At 39.2% G+C, this 24,134-nt stretch overlaps 1 protein-coding gene across 2 annotated transcripts in view; it reads right to left on the reverse strand.

The window, feature by feature from the left end:
* The window catches only part of SAY1 (Ubiquitin-like superfamily protein), a 45,756-nt gene extending 21,856 nt beyond the window's left edge, over positions 1 to 23,900 (reverse strand). The window contains exons 1-9 of one of the 2 annotated variants that reach the window (XM_088889463.1): positions 23,495 to 23,793; positions 22,891 to 23,221; positions 13,926 to 13,987; positions 13,279 to 13,840; positions 13,122 to 13,205; positions 12,916 to 13,037; positions 11,273 to 11,528; positions 10,991 to 11,170; positions 10,745 to 10,909 (exon numbers count right to left, since the gene is read on the reverse strand). In XM_088889463.1, the coding sequence (XP_088745589.1) occupies positions 10,745 to 10,909; positions 10,991 to 11,170; positions 11,273 to 11,528; positions 12,916 to 13,037; positions 13,122 to 13,205; positions 13,279 to 13,800 (1,329 nt within the window). In that variant the 5' untranslated portion in view covers positions 13,801 to 13,840; positions 13,926 to 13,987; positions 22,891 to 23,221; positions 23,495 to 23,793. Of the gene's footprint in view, positions 1 to 10,744; positions 10,910 to 10,990; positions 11,171 to 11,272; positions 11,529 to 12,915; positions 13,038 to 13,121; positions 13,206 to 13,278; positions 13,841 to 13,925; positions 13,988 to 22,890; positions 23,222 to 23,494 lie in introns of both variants that reach the window. The other variant, XM_010280258.2, reaches the window with a different exon arrangement.
* Positions 23,901 to 24,134: the final 234 nt, after the last annotated feature.

The raw sequence follows: 24,134 nt of genomic DNA on the forward strand, positions 1-24,134 counted from the left end.
GCTGCCAGCCTGCTATGCGGCGCTGCCGGGCGGTGCGTGCCGCTAGGCGGCCCGCTGTGTGTGCTGCTGCCTATGGCTGTGCCGCCGTGCGTTGCCGGGTGGTGTGTTCATAACATTCCGCACATATAGACAACCCGTACTAAGGACCCAAAAAAACAACAGCCAAGAAAGAAGAGCTGCTGTCTCCTTCGAAAAACTTATGAGTGGAAACCCAGTCTCTAAGACATTCAACAGTGAAATTAATCACCACCTCCTCTGGATTCTTTTTCTTTTCAAAAATTCTGGCATTCCTTTCAATCCAAATAGCCCACAGGAATGCCAAGGGAACAGCCAGCCATAGACATTTTCCTTTCTTATTCATGCCTTTGACATGCCATTCCAATAATACGGCATGATTGCATGAATGGATTCTGGGATACATCTCTAAAACGAGATGGCTGATGTGAAATGATGCCAAATTCTGGTAGAGAATCTGCAATGGAGGAAAAAGGTGTCTGGATGTCTCAGTCTCTTGTTCACATGGAGGGCACAAATTGCCTGCCAAACCCATCCCTCTCCTCACCAAATTTTCAATTGCCAAGCATTTGTCCCATGCCACTGCCCACCTAAAGAACTTTGATCTTTGAGGGTACAAAGTGCCTGCCAAACCCATCCCTCTCACCAAACTTTCTATTGACAAGCATTTGTCCCATGCCACTACCCACATAAAGAATTTTTATCTTTGAGGGGGCTACAGTTCCCCAGATAACCCTGTTAGTATTTATATGACATAGTATATGAACATATTTTTTTTATCAACAAGTAGCTTCATTGAATTTCAATTAAAAAGAAAATACATACAATCAGAGGAAGGTAAACCATCTTAACTCCCCTGCAAGCAAAGTAAAAAATAAAAATTAAAACACACACACATACACAATTAGAAATAAGCCCAAAACAAAGAATCCCTATTCACCCCTTGCTTAGCTAGCCCATCAGCAAAGGAATTAGCAGTTCTCTTCACCCAGTTGTATTTTATCTCAATATCCTTAGCCAGCCATTTGAACTTTTTTCCTTTCGTTGTTGTAGTTCCACAGTCCAGGTTTATCTTCATTTAACCATCTTACCACCACCTTCGAATCACCTTCAATAATTAGCCTCCTAGTGTTCAAGTCTATTGCTCTTTGGATTCCCTCCATGGCCGCATATATCTCAGCCCTGAGAGCGTTACCCTCTCCAATTGGGCTACAGAACAAAGCTAAAGCATTCCCTTCCTCATTTCTGAAACCTCCCCCAATACATGAACAGTATATATACATATACTGTCATGTCATCACGGTTCGACCTCCAGTTCGACCCTGATTAAACCTTTGACCCGTGAACCTCTCCCTTCTCCAGTTCTATTCCTGGTCCAGATCTCTAAACATTGGAGAAACCCCAAAATAATGCTTACTTCTCATGACCCAACCTCCCCTTGCAACGTTGTTCTCTCTAATTTTATGAAACAGCATTCCAAGGGCTACTAGAGAATAAAGACCAAATGAAAATCAATAAAAACAATAGATTGACTCCCAGAATCATCATCATCACCACCCATGCCTATCCCAACTATATGAGATTGGCTACATGAATCCTGTTTCACCAATCTATTATATTTAAAGCCATATCCACTGTTAAATTATTAATGCTTAAATCATTTCTTACTACGTCTACCCAAGTCTATCCTGAGCTCTTCTAGCCCCTTTAATGTGTACAAATCACTTCTTCTAACCGGATGCAGTTGGTGGTCTTCTATGCATATGCCCAAACCATCTTAGTCTACTCTCTCCTGTTTTATCACCTATTGGAGCTACTCCTAGGTTCCTATGGATAATTTCATTCCTAATCCTATATTCTTATCCTTGCTAGTCTTTCCCCTCATCCATCTTAACATTTGCATTTCTGCCACATTCATTTTCCGGACATATTGTTTCTTGACCAATGTTTTAAAAACGTAAGGTGCAAGGCACAAGGCAAGACGCATGCCCTTTTGAAGCAAGGCGCAAAAATGCAAAAAATGCTAAAAATTCAAAAATATAAAATGCAAACTATTAAAAATATTAAACACAATTAAAAGAATAAAATTAAATTTTAAGATAAATGTTTTAAAAAAACTATTATCTCAAATTAAAATATATAAACATAACATGTATAACATATTTAAATGAAAATTTAAAAATAAAAGCAAACATAACATATAAAACATATTCAAGCATGTAAACTCTTAATCTCTTTATTTTTCCCAATCGCATTGCTTCAAATAGCTAATGTGATGTTAAACATTATGCATTCTTGATTCCACGAGTGAGGAAAGGCCCCTGAGGCAAGCCCAAACAAGTCCACATCAGGGTCTTAAGTTCTTAATCCCTATAAAAAAGCTTTTATAACTTTAAATGTCTTTTAAAAATATTTTTTATTAGGATGAATGAATGAGCAACCAAGGTTCAAAGTATCGATATGATACGCATTTCAGCTGTATCGTATCGGTACTTAGAAACGGCTAAAACATCTTTTTTTTTTAGTTTTTTTTCAAATTTTGGTTTTTGGGGAATCTTATAACGTGTTTTATATTATTAAAAAAAAGTTGGGGGTCCGAAACACCTGGAAACAGGCGTTTCGAAACGTATCTTTTTCAAAAGATACGATACAATACGCCCGATACGGAGCGTATTGTATCGATACTTTGAACCATGTGAGCAACAGAAAAAATGTACAAATTTTCAACAGGCACACGCCTAGGCGCACCAGTCATGCACCTTTTGGAAGTGTTGCGCCTGGGACCTAGGTGAGGTGCATACCCTAAAACACACCTTTCCTATGCACCTAGGTCGCCTCAAACACGTATTTTAAAACACTTTCTTGATTACCCAACACTCGGCTCCATACAACGTAGCTGGCCTTACAACTGTCTATTTTGCTTGTCCTACTCTATTTCTTTGGAACATCCTCCTCGATCTCTCCCTTGTTATGAATTATTGAACCAAGGTACTAGAAATGAGTGACAAAATTTCAGCTCTTGTAGACTGCCCTAATGCAATTGGTCCTAAAACATACAAGAAGCACCACCCATGCACTGCATTGAAACACTTTACCAATTCATGCTGGACTGAAGTTACTCTAACCGTTAAGTTTAGCTTTATTAAGCCCCAACTGTCTGCAATATGGTTCATTATATCATCTAGAATTGGTAAAATCTCCCCATTTCGCTAGGGGATGATATGGAATATTCCAAGAATCTTTTTTGCCTCACCTTTTTTATCAATAACCAGAAATTTTCATTAATTAATGAAAAAGTTGCCAAGGAGCACCTCAGAGAGAGATAAACTCTATTAGCTCTCTCCAAGATGACAGAAGATTACATAAATTACAGCACAGCCCAGAAAAGTTAATCTCTTCCCACCCCTTGCTTTGCCAAGCATCAGAAAAAACATTTGCACTCCATGTAACCCACTACAACTCGATATCTATATCTTGTTCCTCCTTTCATTGGCAAAGTTCCACCAACTAATCTCTTCTTTTTGCAACCAGTTTACTACCAACTTTAAATCCCCTTCTATAATCAATCTTTGATTCCTTTCTTCCCATATTGTCCAGCATATTTCAGCCCTTGTACACCTCCTTAGAATTCTCCCCTTCTCTTTATCCAGTTGACAAATGAAAAATCAAACAAACCTTGTACATTTTTTTTTTTTGGGGGGGGGGGGCAGTCCCACTTACACCCAAACAAAAAGAAACTTATTCCCAAATAGAAAAAACAAAAGCACAGGAGATTAATAAGTGGTAGTAAGTCTCACCATTAGCCTTACAAAGGATGCACCAATTTGGGGAAAGGCACCAATTTTCTCCCTTTCTTCGAAGAAGATCACAAGTATTGTTTCTTTCCAAGAAGACTGTTGAGTTGGTCCGAGTTGTTTTTTATTTAGTTAGGAAGTTGTTGGGCTTTAGGCCTATTAGTTTATGTTTTTTAAGCCGCCCTACTAAGGGCATCCTTGTAATATCTCATCCTTTAAGTTAAGTAAAAATATAATGAGAGGTTGGCAGCTAGGGTTAATTTACAATCCTGGTTGACTTCCTACTCTTTTCTTCTTCTCCTTTCTTCTCTACTGCTGAAATCTTCATCTTCCTCCTCTTTCCTTTCACAAGAAACTCGACTAAATCTGCAATTAGTGATTTCTACTTGGTATCAGAGCAGGCCGAAGGTTCCTTGAGTTGTTCTCTCATGCAGCCCTAGATCGGCCGACTGCATGGTGATTTAAGAGGCTGATCCAAGCTCTTAGGTAAGCCCAGTTTTTTGGATTTTTTTTTGTGGATCTGTGTGCCCTGTAGCTGGTCTAGGGTTTCTCATCAAAATCAGGAAAAATTGGAGAAAGGGGAAGAGTCATGTTTCTGTTGGACTCTACAATTTTGACCTAGGAAGTGGCGCCCTAATTTTTTAGGGTTCCTTGGAGTTTTCTGTAAGGGGTGATTCAAGTCCTGCCTGATTTGAGGCTTCTAGAGAGAGCGGCTGCCTCTTCTCTCTCTTCTCCCATCCCACAGAAAAGGAATCTTTTGTGGGAAGAAAGTCTAGGACACCAGAAAGGTGTTGTTGGTTCCAAAAAATGTTTTGTTTGATCTTGTTGCAAATTTCAATTATTTTCTTTACACTTTTTCAGAAGCATGGAGGGCCACGGAGTTGAAAATAAGCCTGGGAGTGAAATGGGACAAGTGGGAGGAGGTGCTAAAGACCCTTTCGAGGCTGAGACCATTACTACAGTTAGATTAGATGGTGCAAATTACTTAGAATGGTCACAATCTGCAAAGATGACCATTGGTGCTCGTGGGAAATTAGGGTATATCACTAGTGAAGAGGTGAAACCCGAAACTAGCAACTCCCGGTAGGTACAGGAGAATTATATGGTGATGACTTGGTTGTGTAATTCCATGTTGCCCCATATAAGTAAAATTTTTTTATGGGCAAATACAACTAAGGAAATATGGGATGAGGTTGCAGAAACCTATTCACAGAGGGAGAATGTTTCTAGGGCTTATCAGTTGAGAAATCAGATTATTTCAATAAGGTAGGGAGAGAGACCTGTTGCAGCCTATTTTTCAGCCCTTAAAACCCTGTGGCAGGAGATTGACCATTTAGAGACATTTGCTTGGGAAACCACTAAGGATGCAGCTACCTAACAGAAACATCTAGAGAAGTATAGGGTGTTTGAATTTCTTGTTGGCCTTAATCCTGAGTATGATATTGCACGATAGCATCTTCTTTCCAGGGACAGTGTTACTCTCTCCCAGGCATATGCCTTTGTGTCAAGGGAGGAGTGCAGGAGAGATGTGGTGATGAAAAATCTTATTTTTGATCAGTCTGCCATGGTAAGTGTTGTGAAACCTAAACAAGTGGAGATCGAGGTGGCAGTGAAATCAAGAAGGAACATAAAAGAGATTTGATCTGTGACTACTGTAAGAAGCCTAAACACACAAGAGATACTTGCTGGCAGCTTCACCCACATCTTGTGCCGACTAGACTGAAAAATAAGAAGGGAAATGCACACATGGCAGTTACTGGTGACATTCCAGCCCCTCCGGCCCCTCCTACTATAGCTGCTCTAGAGTTCGTTGCAGATGCTGCAGTAAAGGCCGAACTTGAGAGGTATGGGCAACTTCTAAACAAGCAGGATACAGCCAGTTCCAGTTCAGCCGCAAGCGGACAGCAAGGTACAGGTGGCACAGGTGGAGTCCACTCTACTTCCTTTGCTAACATAGGTAGTTCACACGTCACTACAAATTATGTTTCTACTTCAGGTAAGGAGGGACCTCCTTGGATTATAGATTTTGGAGCCTCAGAACACATGACCCAGATCCCATGTTTCTATTGCTGGGAAGGGATCTATCAAGATTAGTGATTCTATTTCTCTACCCCCTGTCCTTCATGTTCCCAGATTGAGCACTAATTTGTTATATGTTAGTAGTTTGATTAAGAACCTAAACTGCTCAGTAATTTTTTCTCCTGGTCATTGTATTTTGCAAGATCTGAACTTAAAGAGGACGATTGAGAGTGGTCTTGAAGTGAATGGAATCTACCTCCTGGATGTACTTCCTCCTCATCAGAGTCATCATGTCAACAGGGATAGTGAGTCAGGGTCTATGGGTCAAATTATGCTTTGGCATAATCGTTTGGGCCATTTACCTTTTTATTCTTTGAGCTTTTTGTTTCCAAAACTTTTTGAGTCTGTTAGTTTGTCAAGTCTAGAGTGTGAAAGTTGTCAACTTGGAAAGCATTATAGACATTCATTTAAACCTAGTAATAAAAGATGTTCTTCTTTTGTTGTTATTCATTCGGATGTGTAGGGCCCTTACCATGTTTCTTCTATGGGAGGCTATCGATATTTTCTCTTATTTGTGGACAATTTCTCACGATACTCTTGGATTTACCTGATAAGATCCCGCGATGAAGTACCATCCTTGGTGAGGCAATTTCATCAGATGGTGCTAACACAATTTGGAACAAGCATAAAGCTCAGATCCGACAATGCCAGGGAATATTTTGAAAGACACCTTGCCTCATATCTGTTAGAATATGGTGTTGTCATTCAGAGCGATTGTCCCTACAGTCCACAGCAGAATGGTGTTGCAGAAAGAAGAACAGACACATTGTTGAGATTGCAAGAAGCATGATGATCACATCTACAGTTCCAGTTCAATTTTGGGGTGATGCAGTTCTCACAGCAGTATATCTGATTAACAGGGTGCCCTCTCGTATACTTGGATTCAGCACCCCATTCAGTCTCCTTTTTCCTCAAGGGTAGATGTTTCATATTCCTCTCAGGGTGTTTGGGTGGGTCTGCTTCGCACATATCCTTGGTCCTCACCGCTCGAAGCTTGATCCCAAGGCAAAGAAGTGTGTCTTCCTTGGATATGCAGAGAATCAGAAAGGGTATTGCCACTATGATCCAGTCTTTGGGAGCCGATATGTTATCATGGATGTCACCTTTTTTGAATCCATGTACTTCTTCTCAAAGAATCCTTCTCAGGGGGAGTGTTTTGGGGAAGTGAGTCAGCAGTCTATTCCTCTCCCAGTTCCAGTCCCTATGTCTACTCCTGTGCTTGACCACCACCCTGTGTCACCTACCTTGCCACCTCCTTTGTGTTCTGCTTCTCAGCATTACTTATGACAGATTCACAAGGAGGTTGATTCCACTACAGCAGAACTCACATCACTTCCTGTTGATTCCTTGGAGACTCCAGATTCGGCTGACATGGATTCAGGTATTCCTCTTGGCCCCGCTACTATTTCATCTCCCATTGATTCTACTAACCCTGATACAGATAACCTGATCTCCCTATTGCTCTCAGAAAAGGGAAGAGAAAGTGTACTGCTCATTGTATTTTACAGTACTTATCCTACAGTGGACTTTCTCCTTCCTACCATGCTTTTCTTTCCTCTCTTGACTCGGTGTCAATACCCAATGGTGTTAGTGAGGCTCTCTCCAAACCTGAGTGGAATACAGCTATGCAAGAAGAGATGGCAGCTTTGATTAAGAATCAGACATGGGATATTGTGGATCTACCAGAAGGCAAGGAAACAGTTAGATGCAGATGGGTTTACATAATAAAATATAAGGCAAATGGAAGTATAGAAAGGTACAAGGCAAGACTTGTTGCAAAAGGGTACACACAAACCTATGGCATTGATTACTTAGAGACCTTTGCACCAGTTGCAAAGATGACCTCTGCTTGGATACTTCTTTCTCTTGTTGCCTCATACTCTTGGCCCTTGTTTCAACTTGATGTGAAGAATGCTTTCCTAAATGGGGATCTGAAAGAGGAAGTGTATATGGATCTTTCTGCTAGCTTTTACAATGATACTAAAAAGGGAAAGGTATGCAGGCTTAAGAAGTCACTTTATGGCTTGAAACAATCTCCCAGAGCATGGTTTGACAAATTCAGAAAGGCCTTGATTGCTTTTGGCTACACTCAGACTCAATCCAATCACACCTTGTTTGTGAAGAGAAGGGGATCTTTGGTGTCAGTCCTAATTGTTTATGTGGATGATATTGTTGTCACGGGGAATGATCCGAGTGAGATTGATGGTCTAAAAAGGAACCTACATAAAGAATTTGAAATTAAGGATCTTGGAGAACTGAGATACTTCTTAGGCATTGAAGTTGCAAGATCAAAACATGGAATTTTTCTCACTCAAAGGAAGTATGTCTTGGATCTTTTTCAAGATATAAGGAAGCTTGGAACAAAGGCAATCGGCACCCCTATTGATCATAACCATAAAATCAATGCATCAGAAGGTGAACCAGTAAAGGACATTGGGAGATATCAGAGACTTGTGGGTCGGCTGTTATACTTGTGTATGACAAGACCAGACATTTCCTATGCAGTAAGTGTAGTAAGTGAATACATGCATGCTCCACGAGTCCAGCATTGGGAGGCAGTTGACAGGATTCTTGCTTATCTGAAGGGACACCCGGGCAGAGGCATATTGTTTACTGATCATGGACAGTTGAAACTAGAGGCTTATACAGATGCAGATGCAGATGCAGATTGGGCAGGATGCCTCAATGACAGGAGATCAACTTCAGGAGTGTGCACCCTTGTTGGGGGTAACCTTGTCTCATGGAAGAGTAAGAAACAAACAGTGGTGGCAAGATCAAGTGTTGAAGCCGAATACAGGGCCATGGCACATGGAGTTTCAGAACTTCTCTGGATCCGTTCCCTGTTAGAAGAAATTGGTGTACAGGCAGAAGAACCTATGATGCTATACTGCGATAACCAGGCAGCAATTAGCATTGCCCATAACCCAGTCTAGCATGACCGAACTAACCACATTGAAGTGGATAGACATTTTATCAGAGAAAGGGTAACTTCTGGAGAAGTTTGTCTTCCATACATTGCTTCTGATCTGCAGCTCGTTGATATTCTCACAAAAGGTGTTGCAAAGAACAAATTGGAGCATGATCTATGCAAGTTGGGAATGTGTGACATTTACTCCCAACTTAAGGGGGAGTGTTGAGTTGGTCCGAGTTGTTTTTTATTTAGTTAGGAAGTTGGTGGGCTTTATGCCCATTACTTTTTGTTTTTTTAAGTTGTGACTATTCAGCTATATTAGTAGCCGCCCTACTAAGGGCATCCTTGTAATATCTCATCCTTTAAGTTAAGTATAAATATAATGAGAGGTTGGTGGCTAGGGTTAATTTACAATCCTGGTTGACTTCCTACTATTTTCTTCTCTACTGTTGAAATCTTCATCTTCCTCCTCTTTCCTTTCACAAGAAACTCAACTAAATCTGCAATTAATGATTTCTACTAAGACTTCCCAACAGAAACCACTAACTCTAGGAGGAATAGGCTTGTTCCAAACCTCCTTAACCAGAAAAACCATCACTGAACTGTCAAAAGGATGGGTCAAGGCCAAGAAGAAAGAAGCACGGGACAAGGAACCTGAAGAATCAACATACCAGATCCTATAATCTGACTTTGAAGGGTTCAAGAATACACCATCCAAATAATCAAGTAAAACTGAAACACTGCTCAACTCAGCATCCTTGAGACCCCTTCTAAACCCTACTCCAGGAAGAGACTGCACTTGAGAAAGAAGGTAACAAGAAAGAAGGCATAGGCTCATCTTTTTTGCCTCACACCTCAAACACATTGCAAAAATATTAATGATACTTTCATTGATAAATTATACATCTAAGATTTTAAGTTTTAGAACATCACTGTAACTTTCTAATATTTTGAAAATTTTTCCCTGAAAGAACAAATAGGAATTCTGTAGTTAATGATCGATTTACTACCCTAAATGTGATTCATGTATTAAGTCACTAAGATTTAAATTTTAGAAGACCACTGAGACTTTCTGATATTTTGTTAAATTCGTTGAAGCTTTTTGAAAATTTTTTCCTTAAAGGACAAATAGAACTTTCATGGTTGACAATCAACTTAATATCCTACATATGATTCATGTACTAATTCACTATATTTCAAAAAAAAACTACAAAAGATGATTCTTAATCTAATAAAAACATATAGTTAAAACAAGCCAAATGGCAATTGAATGAAAGACGTATAAAAGAGAAGATGGCTAAAAGACTAAAAGGGATACAGATAAATGCCTTAGTTGATTTATATAGTTATTTGATATGTTTTATTTTTTTGAGTCTTAAATGTAAAATTATACTTGTTTTTCTTTTATCAATATGTAAAATTATACTTCTTATAACAATCTATGAAACTTTATGAACAAATTTATACTTTTAGTGTGTTTCTCTACTTCATCAGATCTTTTCAAACATTTAACACAATGAGATGGATGATATTTCAAAAGATCATTCTCAAATTGTGATTTTAGGCACACAACTTTGAGATCATAATAAGGAATTTTACTTACAAAGAGGGCTAGCAAAAAGATATGCACATTCTGAATATACATAAAGCAGGAGTTAACAAATAAGCATGATAGTCCTTTTTCTTTGATCAGTAAAACTGAACATCATTTTTTTCTTTTTTAAGCGAAGGAGATTTCACCCCATTGCTCTACAGAAAATCTATAGACTAGAGCATTATGAATTAATCACAAATATGCCAACACTTTACTTCCCTCCCTCCACCACACCCACGTTTCCATCCCCTTTTAGCCACAAAAAAGAAAAGCACACAAATCTATAGAGATATATTCAAAGTAACCACTCATCTTAAGTGATGGATGACTAAGAAATTTAATTGGCACTACCTCTTCTTCCAGCAATTTCCTCCTACATTCTTCCTCCTTACGTTTTTCTTCTTCAAGGGCTGCTTCTCTGGCAGCTTGTTCTGCTAAACGGCGAGCTTCAGCTTCCTGCATGGCCTTCAATTCTTTTTCTCTATCTGCTTGTAGTGATGCAAGATATTCATCATCCTGCAAGCATGGTTTTGTCATTAATGGTACCACAAATTATAACATAAATATAAACATTGTCACTCAAAAGGAAAGGAAGACCTGTTGTTCTCGTAGTAAACGCTGTGCTGCCAAAGTGGGGGATGGAGGACGGGGTACACGCCGAGGGTAAGGACCCATATCTCTAGAAAAATGATAAGCAGTTCCCTCAGGAATTCCACCAAAAAGTGCAGCCTCAAGCATAACTGCTTCATCATGTTCCTCTGAAGATATACCTCCCCACTTCATCCCAATAAGAATGTAAGATGGTCAGCTAGTATACACATATTAAAAGCCTGAATGTGCAATTTAATACTGAAAAATGACCATACATATGGAAGATACCTCATCTGAGTGGAAAGTGTTTCCATTACGTTGTGGATGAGAACCAACATGTTGCAGTCCTGGACTTGAAGGTGGACTATCAGCAATTTCTTGAACCTCTGTTGCAGAATCCACATATCCTGATGAGACCCGTCTTGATCTGTGCCTCACCAATGGCAGTTCTTCCACATCCTCAGCCTCATCTTGGAGAGATGAGCTTCCTGCCTCCAGATTAAATTGGCCAGAGGTTCCCCTGTTAAAGGAACCAAACCCTTGCCTCCACCAGGGAAAAGAAAACCACAAATCAGGAACGCAAAAAGTGTAATAGAACACTACCCAAACCTTCAAACAAGATTAGATGCCTATAGATCAGTGTTATATGCAATGTTTTTAAAACCGTATGATTCAAATAGAATTGCAACTAAAAAGATTTAAATTACAAGATAAAACTATTCTTTGGAATTATCATATGATTTATGAGCAAATTGTTGAGTTGAATTGTGAGCCAGGACATGATCGAATCATATGATTTAGTATGACTACTGTTATAAAGAGTAAAAGGCATTTCAAGACTTATTTTAAACTTTATTTTTATTTAATGAGGGGGTATGTGCATGTTACCAAACAGGTATGTTGATTTTTTTAGCTTCTTTCTCTTTTTGTGCTTCACATATCCATCTCCTTTTTTGTTTCAACGTGATAAATGCAACAATGACCTTTATGTGATATAAAAGGAGCTCCACCTACATTTTTCTAGGACTTTCCTAACATTCAACATATGCCATGATTTAAGTAACAAAGTATTGCACTTTTTCTCATAGGTGGTTACATTATTGTTCTAAAACAGAACTTTAATGTAATTTTTTTAGCATATCTAAGCATGGTTAGTTTCGATGACTCTTTAGTTGTTCAGATTGACTCTGTTTTCTTGGCTATCCCAGTACATTACAGACTGTTCTCTAATAGAATCTTGTTCTCGTCCACTTCTTATAACATCAGAAGCCAAAAAGTGAATAACATTCTTAATCCATATTGAGATTGCGAAAAATGTTGGCTTTCAACTTGGTACAATATTGTTCTCATTCTGAGATATTAAACTGAACTTGCAACACGAATATGAAAAAACTGTATGATTATTCTTGAATTATTCAGTTCTTATACAAGTTGTCTTGGTTTATTCAATTCTTGTTCACATGAAGATGACATAATTTTTTCTTGAATTATTCTATTCTACACGCCCTCTTTGTTGAAGCCCTTTGTTTTAGTGTTCTTTATGCATTTTGTCAGTAGAGATTAGAGAACAGTAACGTTTTCTTCTTTTTTTTTCTTAACTCTGGAACAATTAAATGGTTGGTCATTAGTATAAATTTCCATTTTTTGAGAATTGTCATTAGTACATATTCATGTGATGCCTATAGCTGAAGTTGATGCAAAGACAAATTTCCAGTTTTTGAGAAATTCCAGTATTTCTTTATATTTTATGACTTCTAGAAAAATTTAAAAAAAAAAAAAAAACTATGATTTATGACACAATTTAATTCAAACCCCCTTTTAATTTACAATACAATCATGATTTTCCAAACATTGCTTATATGTGTACATGTGTGCAGAGCATAATGCATAAAGGCATAGAAACATGCACAAAAGCAATAAAAGATATACACCTTCCATTTGCCATTGTTACTGGTCCCAACTCTTCCACATCAGCTGGTCCAAAAATACTTGGTTGCTGTGCTGCTACGGCCAGCCCTTCTTGCTCGCGCAATGCTTTCTCTTGCTCCGCTGTCTAAAAACAAATCATGTTCAAAGGGGAGCATTAACATGGAAACAGGGAATGCAAAAATGAAAACAAATGGCAAAATTGAAGAACCTTCAACGACAATGAAACTGCACGTTCAAAGTCAGCATCTGCCAGGTGAGACTGTCTTGGCTCAATACCAGGACCAGATGAGTCCTGCATCAAGTTAGAAAAAGGTCAAGATAAAATGGGGAAGTGGAAAACAATGGCCATGGTTACTTTTACATACATTGGGAGAACTTTGTTGATTGGAGTAGCGCTCTTGAATCTCCCGCTTAGAAGCTTCAATGGCAGCTTGTAACATTTCTTCTTCTATATCATTATTGTCAGTCATACTGTCTACCGCAGGAGCACTCGGTCTGTAATCACTCTGATGAAGACTGCCAGCTGAAAAGTTATGTTGTCTTTCATTCTGACCTGCAATATGGTCAGGAAGAGCAGTAGGAATATCTTCATTCTCTTCATCATCAATTATGACATTGCCACGAATTTCTGGGCCATGAGCATGAGCAGTTCCAGTGACATCCTCAATGGTAGGCCCAGATCCAGAATAACCAGCCTGGTTACTCCCATCCTTGACCTCTATGGGAATCTCCCTGACCTCTTTTGGATGAGAAACAAAGGGTGCATGGCTGGGAAAATTATCCCCTCCCTCAAAAAGGCTTCTATTCAACTGGCTCAAATGTCTAAAAGCAGATAAAAGCGGAGAAGGTCCCTCTTGTTCAACTTCATGAGGATCATCTATGTCCATGAAATCATTTTGATGAGCAGGTGCAGATGCTTGGCGTGTGCTGGAAAATCACAAGTTAAGAACTTAGGAAAGAGAAGGTGTGTATCAAGGGACCAGACGAAGAAGAAAGTCACAATGTTACATACGTATTTCTATCCCCTTCATTGAAATGTGCATTGATTGCTTCATTGAGATCACCACCATGTTCCTGATTATTAATCAGATGTATAAGAATGAAGAAATTTTATGTAAAGTTACCAACAAGAAGCTATATAACATCAGAATGATAAAACAAAATGGTCAACAACAAAGAATGTTGAGCAGATTGGAAGGTATAAAAGTAAGGACAGGCATGTGACAGATGTTTTGTAAAAGAAAAAGCCAACCACAAGAAGCAAACAATGTAATAACCATGGTTCAAAGTATCACAACATGCTGGTGTGCATCATACAATACATATCAGTTTTCAGGGTCATCAATATGTGAAATACTTAGAACCAGGTTTATTTAATAGTTTTAAATTATAATAATCATGATAATATACATTACAAAGTATGGAACTGAAAAACTAAAAAAAAAGTAAGTATCAAGCTGATTAGACGCTTGACACTCAAAAAATTAAGTATCAAGTATCTCAATACTCTGAATGATGGTGATAACAGCATCTTCAGATCTATTACCCTTACAGAATATTAGGTAGATAACACTTCAAAAGAACCAAACCTGTTAGACTAGGAGTTAAAGAAAAAGATCTAGAAACAGCAATTCTTTCTCACTAGAAACAAAAATATGATAACCATGGTTCTAAGTATCGCAATATTGGTGTGTATCATACAATATGTATCGGTTTTCAGGGTCATCAATATGAGTACTGATCTGCTGACCACAACTCCCGAATCCCGATGTGTGGCTGGGTGAACGTGGCCAGCAATGCGTTGTGGTCAGCAGATCTGGACTTCATCAATACATGAAATACTTAAAACCAAGTTTATTTAATAGTTTTAAATTATAATAATCATGATAATATACATAACTACATACTTACAAAGTATGGAACTGAAAAACTAAAAAAAATAAGTATCGAGCTGATAAGACACTTGATACTCAAAAAAATGAGTACCAAGCATATTGATACTTTGAACTATGGTGATAACAGCATCTTCAAGTCCACTACCTTTACATAACATTGTACTTTGACACCATAGTTTTCAAGGCATCTAGGCGATATTGGGCAACACTGGGGCACCTAGGCAATAAAAATTTTATAATATAAAAAACTAGCTTTACTAACTTTTGGTTAGCTCCCTAGTTTTACATACCATTCAGCATGTATATTATGTGAAAAAATAGCAATTCTTTTTTTTATCAGAAACACAGAAATGATTTCATCAATAAAAAATAGCCATGAGTACAACAAGAGGTTGTGAAAAAAGAAGAAAAGCACAGCTATGGAAAAGCTGACCCCACCCAGATATTAGTATATTACAATTGAGCCCAATACAATTGAGTCCTGTGTACCCCTTGCTTAGCTAGACCATCTGCCAAGCTGTTGGCAGTTCTTCTCACCCACTTAACTCTGATAGTCAAGTCCTTGCTAACCATTTAAAACGCCTGAAGTCATTCCTCAGATGCCATGTCACCCCCTCTCCTTCCTTCAGCCAGTCCACAACAGTTCCCAAATCACTCTCAATGACTAGGTTATCGATACCCAACTCCTTTGCCTTCTCGGCCCCGTATAATGCAGCTAATAGTTCTGCTCTTACCACATCACCTTGTTCAGAAGGCCCCAAGTATAAGGCTATGATGTTTCCTTCCCCATCCCTAATTACCCCCCCCCCCCATGCCTGAGGGGCCCGGGTTACCCAAACAACTCCCATCAAAATTCAGTTTCTTCTAGTCGCATAATGGGGGTGACCACATCTCAGCAGGTTTCTGTCTTCCAGAAGATGAAACAACAATAACAGTCCATGCCCCAAAAAAGTCTTCAACCTTAAAGTCTGAAAACAGTTTCAAACTTTTTTTTTTACGAGTAAAACAGTTTCAAACTTTTTGCCCATTGTATCACTCTTAAGGTTATGACTTCCACCAAGGCTTCCTTACCCCTTTCTCTTTCTTCAAATATTCTTGAATTTCTTCCCTCCCAAACTGTCCATAGTATCGCTGTTCTCGTACATCTCCCCAGGATCCTACCCCTCCTTTTAGTACAGCTAAAAACAGGAAGGCTAAGCAATCCTTCCAACCTGTCAGGAGGAGACCAAAGGCATCCAAAGAGGGAGAAAAACCAATTCCAAATAAAGCTAACAAGAGGGCAAGAGATAAGGAGATGAAAGGTAGTTTCACCACTTAACTTGCACATAACACGCATCAGCTGGGGGACAAACACCAAGTTGGTCTTTTTCTTTGAAGCAAGTCACAAGTATTAATACAGCCATGAAACACTTCCCAATAGAAAGAACTGATTTTTGGGGGAATGGGAAAGCACCAAATTTCCTTATATGGGAAAGGAGAGGACGAAGTGGCAACCAAAGAATTGAAGAAAGATTTACAAGAGAACAGACCATCAGAGTTTAAGCCCCAAACCCTGGAATCCATACCCCCTTCACCCAAAAATATTCAACAAGCCAAGCAACTCGGACACAATAGGGATTTCAGCTTCTCTAAGGTTCCTGTTAAAGCCAAAGTTCCAATTCAACCCAGAAGGATGAAGCTGTTGGGTCAAAAAATCAGATATAGGTCTACCCTTTAAAACTGAACAGGTCACAAAGAGAAGAAAATCTCTCATCCGAAGGGACATCCCCAACCCAAACATCCTCCCAAAACCATTTTTTTTTGAGAAAAAGTAAGGTAATTGTATTAATGAGTATAACTGTAAAACATAACACCCTTCAGTCCACAAAAACTCCATGTACAGCCAGAAACTATACAAAAAGCCAACAAAAACTAGTCTCTCCGGAATACATACAAGAGACCCCCAAGGCCCCAACTAAATCAAGTAAAAAAACCCAGATCAAAATACTGATGGTGTTGGATATGCTTAAAAGAGTCCTTGGCTTACAGCCAGGAATGTATAGTAGCCATTGCCCGAACCACCAACTCATCTAAGGAGCACCTTTGACCTTCAAAAATCCTACTATGTCTTTCTTTCCACAGGACCCAGCACACTACATGAGGGATCGTACACCACAGAACCTTACCCCTGCTGCTTAAGCCCGTCAACTTCCAAGAGAAAAGCAGGTCAGCTAAAGATTTGGGGCAGCACCACCTAACATTTAACAGGGAGCAGAAATGACTGAACAGCAGATGGGCAACCTCACAATGAATAAATAAGTGATCCACAGATTCATCTTCTCCACTACACATCACACATCTTATGGAGGGCAGCACCAGACCCCTCCTGATTAGCTGCTCCTTGGAAAGACATTTACCATGAACTGCTGTCCAGACCAAGAAGGAGACTTTAGTAGGAATGTGAGGGAGCCAAATCTCTTTCCACGGAAAAGCCTGAGATGAACCAGCACTCAGTTTTAAATAAAAAGACTTCACTGAGAAAATCCCATCCCTAGTCCACTTCCAAATTCTGGAATCTTGCTGATTTGGATTCTGTTGATAGTCCTGAATTAATTGGAGCAACTCTAACAGATCAGAGACTTCCCAATCATTGAGATGCCTCCTAAACTTTGGACACCAGTATCCTGAGTTTCCATGCCACTCAAACTGATCTGCCACCATCACATCCCTGTCTTCTGCTATAAGGAATAGAGAAGGGACAGTCTCCATTAGAGAAGAACCATTGCACCAAGTGTCTCACCAGAAACTAATCTTGTTGCCATCCCCTAATTTTACCTAATCCCTTGGACAAAAAGAGGATAAACCTTCTCAATTCCTTTCCAAACTGAGCAACCAGCAGAAGTGGGTGTAGGTCCAGGGTCCCATCCATAGTTTCTAGTTCCAAACTTTTCCACAATTACCCAAAGCCAAGTCATACTTGACATGATTTAGGAAGGTAGGAAGAATCTCATGGACCTTCTAGGGAGAAGCCAAGGTAGCTCTACAAAGACAACCAACATCCCATTGCTAGATATGCCATGAACGCTTGCAACAACTTTGTGCCATAGCTTGTCATTCTTATTAGGGAATCACCAAAGCCATTCGCTAAGCAGAGCCATATTCTTCAGCTTGACACTACCAATTTCCAACCCCCCTTCTGCCTTTAATTTCACCACCTTGTCCCACCTAACCAAGTGATCTTTCTTCTTTTCCCGTGACTCCCAGAGAAAGTCCATCATGATTTTTTCAATTTTCCTCACTATCTCTTGGGGCATCCTAAACACTGACATGTAGTACACTAGAAGGTTTGCAAGGGTGGACTTAATAAGAGTTAACCTCCCCCCCCCATCGATATATAGTTCCTTTTCCATCCAGCCAGCTGCTTCTCAATTCTTTCGAGCACAAGGGTCCAAAAAACTAGCCAATCTAGGGTCCAATATAACTTCCCTATTTGCCCTTTGTTTGACCAAGTAATCAGCCAAGGCATTTGCTGATCTCCCCACCCACTGTATTGTTATAAACATATTCCTTGTCAGCCACTTGAATTTCTTGAATTCATTCTTGTAACACCACACAACATCCTTATGATTCTTCACCCAATTAACAGTTGCTCTACACCCAATTCATTTGCATATTGCACTCCTTGTAATGGAAGCTAGTAGTTCTGCCCTAACAGAATCCCCAAAACCCAAAAGGACCCAAGTAGAGAAAAACAACCTCTCCAATCTCGTTCCTCAAGACTCCTCCCATTCCAGGGAGCCTTGGTTTTCCCTAATACTCCCATCAAAATTCAGCTTCAGTGAACCTTCAGAAGAGGGAGCCTACTTGTAATTACCCTATTTTTAAAAGAGGCGCACCTTGCTACTGCTAACCAGATTTTCCACAAGTCAGTAAAAGAGAATTGGTGGAAGAGTTCTACAATCTTTAACCAGTGTATTGCCCTATTTAGCACACATTCCTTCAAAGCTTGGTTACTCCTTTCCTTCTCTTGGAAAATCCTAGCTTTCCTTTCTTCCCAAATTGTCCAAATAAAAGCTGCTCTGGCACATATCCACATAATTCTTCCTCTTGTTTGAGGCCAAGTGAAGGTAGAAGGGTTAAAGGTCATGTTTACTTCCACTGCCATATTCCACCCGCACCCAAACATTGAGAAAAGCCAATCCCATAACTCTGCAGTGAAAGAATAGGAGATTAGTAAGTGGTAGCAATCCTCATCGTGAGATCATAGTTCAAAGTATCGATACGCAGAGGCAGAGGCATATCAGTACTTAGATACACACGGAATTAGCTTTTTTTTAGTTTTTTTTTTTCGAATTGTGGTTTTTGGGGAGTTAAAAAAGGGTTTTTTTATTAAAAAAAGGTGGGGTCCCGAAACACCTGTAAACAGGTGTTTCAGAAACCAAAAGATACGATAAGATATGCTCAATACGGGGCATATCGTATCGATTTTTTGAACCTTGTGTGAGATCTGCAAAGAGTACAGTAGCTAGGTGAAAATACAAAAGAAAGGTCTTCTCTTTTGTAGGTTATCTAAGGTGTTTACTTTCCCATGGAACACTTCCCAACAAAAATCCATAATCTTAGGGGGAACCGGCCTACACCAAACTTCTTTGATAGGGAAAACCTGTTGAATGGGAGACTAGAAAAGGGACTTAAAGAAAGAAACACAGGAGAAAGTTCCATTGAGACTAGAAATCCAAACCCTTTTGTCTAGCATAGAAAGATCCAACCAAACCTTATCAAGGAGACAAAGCAAATTAGAAAGAATTTTGTGAATAGCCTCACAAGGTGTTGCCAAATTAGCCCTCCGTGTTACACTAGTATCCCACCCACTCTCTGAACATCCATTAATACACTCCACCACATCATGCCATAACCTCTCTCATTCCAGGGGCCACCGGCAATAACTCAATTTAACTTCTTCAATTACCTTAGTTTGGTAATTCGTTAGAAGGAAAATATTGAGGATGGCGCCCATCAAATTATAGCAGGAAGGGCAAAATGAAGAAGAGAATCCAAACAATTATGTGATAGGCAAACACCACTCGAGTAAAAAGGAAATTTATATAAAATATTACAAGGCCAACAATGTTGTATAGAGAAAAATGTTGAATAGTCATTCAAAGGACCCTCAGAGTAAAAGAGCATCGGTTGAAGCACCCATAAGATGTGATTTGTTATTGCAAGTTGAAGGGGCTAGATGGGCTAGGGTTCGACTAAAAGAGCATTGGTTGAAGATAAGAAATGATTTAAGCACATGTGATTTAACAATGGATATGGCACTAAACTGAATGGAATGGCAAAACAGGATTCAAGTACCCAACTCCATATAGCTGGGACAAGGCTTAGATTATGGGCTAAGAGAAGTCAAACAAGAAGTTAAAGAGAAACAATATGAAAGACAAAGCAATGAAAAATATGTCACAAGGAAGAGAACCAAGTAGGAACATGGCAGGTGCCTTAAATTTTGACAAATAGAAAAGTTCATTTCTGTTACCTTTTTTCACCTCAAAAGAAATCATGTTTTATATGAATAATGCATAATGTTGATTATAGCAGTGTTGTATACCTTTATATAAATTATATATGCCATCCACCATGTAAAAGGCCCTTTGGATTGTGAGATTGTCCAAGTGATCAATTCTCTAGTCTATGTCAGCCCTATGCACCATTTGGGGCTGAAATTTATAAACCTTACTATAAGTGGGTGCTTTGGGGCTGAAATTTGCTCCATGAATAGAGGATGACAAGACAAACATGTAGAGACCTCTTTAGTCCCACAACTAAATTGTCACATGGAAGATTTTTTATAATTTATAGGTCACCATATGACCCAACTAGAAGACTCATCCCCTCATGAAAAAACACTTGAAAGTATGACTGGATTAGAGTTCTAATCAAAAAGGAGAGAGAGAGAGAGAGAGATTAGAATCAATAACAAGAGAAGAGAGATGAGAGAGAATGAGAAAAGAGGGAATAAGGACAAAGAATCATCTTAGGAATGCATGTGCAACCCTATCCTTTATTATGTATATGATGTGAGTACAATAACAAAAGTACCCTGCTGCCTACTTCAAAGAAAGAAGTCTTTTTGGTGTTTGTCTCCTAACTGGTGTAGTCTTTGTAAAGCCAATGTGAGTCTTGTTACCCCTTATTTATCTCCTGCCCCTTTGTTTCTTCTATTTGGGTTTGGGTTCTTTCTGTCTTTGGTGGTAGGTGGACTCTGCCCACCAAGTCTACAAAGCCTCTTTGATTCTTCTACTGGTAGCTGGACAAAAAAGAGGGGAAAATATTGTGGAGATGTACTAGAGCAGCAGTTTGTTGAACAGTTTGGGATGAAAGAAACAAAAGAACTTTTGCTGAAAAAAGAGAGAAGCAGAGAGACAATCATAGAAGTGATCATTTCTGGGGCGATACATTGGGTAAAAACAGTGTAGATATTCAAGGAAATTCATACAGAGACATTGCTAAACAACTGAGAGGAAGTGGCAGCATCAGCCCAAAGCAGAAGTGTCGCTCAACCTCTATGGTCTCCACCTTGTGCAGATTTCGTTAAGCTAAACTTTGATGGAAGCAATGAAGGTAACCCTGGTCCATCAGGGATTGGTGGAGTTTTTAGGATGGACTATGGAGGAAGGTTCAATCATAGCTTTGTTCTCAGGCCCAATTGGTGTGGGGAACTCATTGCATGCAGAAATTATGGTTTTGATGGAAAGTGTGAACTAAGGAATGAAATGTTAACAAGCTGATCATTGAAGGAGATTCTAAAGTGGTAATAGGTTGGTTAGGGAAGGAAGGTGACGGATTGTGGACATACATTAATGAACGAAGACACTTCACGTGGCTAACTCAGGGTATGAGGTGAGAGTACGATGGGTAAAACCATAAAAAGATGTGCCAATTCATTTGCAGATGCACTAGCTAAACAAGGGGTGGGAAGGAATCAGTTACTTTGGGCTACCTTGTAATGTTGTATCTTTTGGGGGAAGAGTTAAGAGAGTTTACCTCCCCCTACCATTGTAATTGACTATTTCTTCTTAATGAAACGTTACTGTTATTGATAAAAAAAAGTACCCTGCTGCCTACTAATATAAGTACAGCTTGGAAAATAAGGCATATAAGAACATAGGATGACACATCAGCATACACAAGACAAGATCACAAGAGTAAACTTCTCAACAAAAACCTCAAAGATATAACAATTATATTTGTTGTACTTTGAATATATGGAGAAATACACTAGATACAAATTTTTCATTCATGATCTATTGTCCAATCAGTGATGATTTTTTACATGTATATAAAAATAAAAAGTGATAACTCCACCGATGTGAATTTGTCTTGCACTACTGGTCCCAAGCCTGAATAAAGGAGGACTGTTTCAGGTTGGCAGCTGGCACAAAACTTTTATGGTTATGGATCTTGAATTGCCTTTTTGTGCTCGTGCTAGGGCATCCCCGAAAATGATGCACTACACCTTAACATGGATGTAGTGTCGAATGGGCAAGGGTATACTACAGCGTCCCTCAGAAGTTACAAGCCACAGTTAAACTCAGTTGTGTCAGGAAATGGGCAAGGGTTCTCACGTCCTTTTGGACGGGGTGGGTAAATAAGTTAGTCCAATAAGCGCACAATTTAACAATCGACATGGCACTAAACAGAACAGAATGACGAGAAAAGATACACATAGCTGAGACTTAGATACATATGCATTTGGATTAAATGATTACATCTGACCAACCATACATAAACCAGTCGTTGTTGGTGTGAGATGCTAACCAGCATCTCGTTGTTGGTGTGAGAAAACCTAGCACCTCAGAAGATTTAGATACATATGCATTTGGATTAAATGATTACATCTGACCAACCATACATAAACCAGTCGTTGTTGCAGATACTCTGTTGAAAGACATTGAAAAATCCAAAATAAAACTACTTAGAAAATTGTGCAATTTAACATAGTGCATTCTCTTATTCTCTATTCCTCCCTGAATACAAATTCCCTGCTTCAGTTCCAATTCCATCATGCTAATCAGTAAGCACTCAGGCCATCCACACTTTTACCTTCCTAAATGCAGTCAAATGAATAAGCACAGGGCGAGTCAACTCCTATGTGGACCCATACGTGAAAGCTTGAGAGCGGGAATCATCAAGTCAGATTTTAACCTAGAATCGAGTACGGATTCTAGAGGCTGTTTTTCCTAGATGATGGAGGGAAAAAAGACTCCATTCACCTATAGTTTTATATAGCCACACTCCAAATCTCCTAATCCAATAACAAATTATTCCATTGCCTCGATTCATATGTTCTCCAAACCACGCAAACTTGCCAATCGCAGTAGAGCTAAACGGTCCATCGCCAATAAAATAGAGAATCCGCCACATGGATTTGTTACTACGCATTCAAAAATATGAAAAAAAATTATGATGTTAACATAAAACAAGCCTAAGATTAAGAATGAAAACCAGAAGTCAGAACCATAACACACTGAAAACATCCCAGGCAATGGTAAATTCCAAAGAAACGTAAACCCTAATAACATATTATAACACTCTCCCAATTAGAGTTAATATCAAATGAAATAGAACAAGGCTTCAATATTGAACCATAAACCCTAAACAATTTAAGAGAAAACAAAGGAATTCGAAATTGGAGGGGAATACATACTTCAAGCTTCTGCAACGCGACTGCCTCGGAGGCGCCGGTGATGCTCATGAAAGTCTCGATTGCTTCTTGATTGGTTCTAGCCATTTTAGTCGGAATTCACGAAGACTTAAGCTGAAAGCTTACGCTGCAAATTCAGGACGAAGCGAAATTCCACAGTTCAAGAGGTTGCGTCGATGCTGAACTCCACTGCTTGTATTGAAATAATTAATATACGATGAGTGTGGAATGTTATAAGACTCCACTGAAGGGCGAACCTCTCTCTCTCTCTCTCTCTCTGCAACTTTTCTCCAAGCTTCCAGTCTTTGGGGCTTTCACATATGGATTTTGAATGCGTTGATTTTTACTTGATAACTTGCAGCAAAAGGCAGCTGAGCTTTTTTTTCTGGTAAGATGATGGCGAGTATGCACGTGTCGTACAAGTTAGCAGGGAGATAGAGGGACATGTCGAGGAGCTTTTGGTCATTGCGCTTGCATGGATCACGTGTCACCCTTTTGTTGACATCTCACTGTATCGGGTTAAGCATTTAAGATGTGGGTCCTAAATCTCACATTACTTCCAGCGATTGGGATATCATCACTCCATCGAGCGGAGCAGGATTAATGGACTATCAAAGACAACGGAATCAATAATTTTCTTTAC

The sequence above is a fragment of the Nelumbo nucifera genome, chromosome 6 (assembly GCF_055504915.1).
Source record: "Nelumbo nucifera cultivar China Antique chromosome 6, China Antique-T2T, whole genome shotgun sequence".
In the NCBI taxonomy this organism is placed as follows: domain Eukaryota; kingdom Viridiplantae; phylum Streptophyta; class Magnoliopsida; order Proteales; family Nelumbonaceae; genus Nelumbo; species Nelumbo nucifera.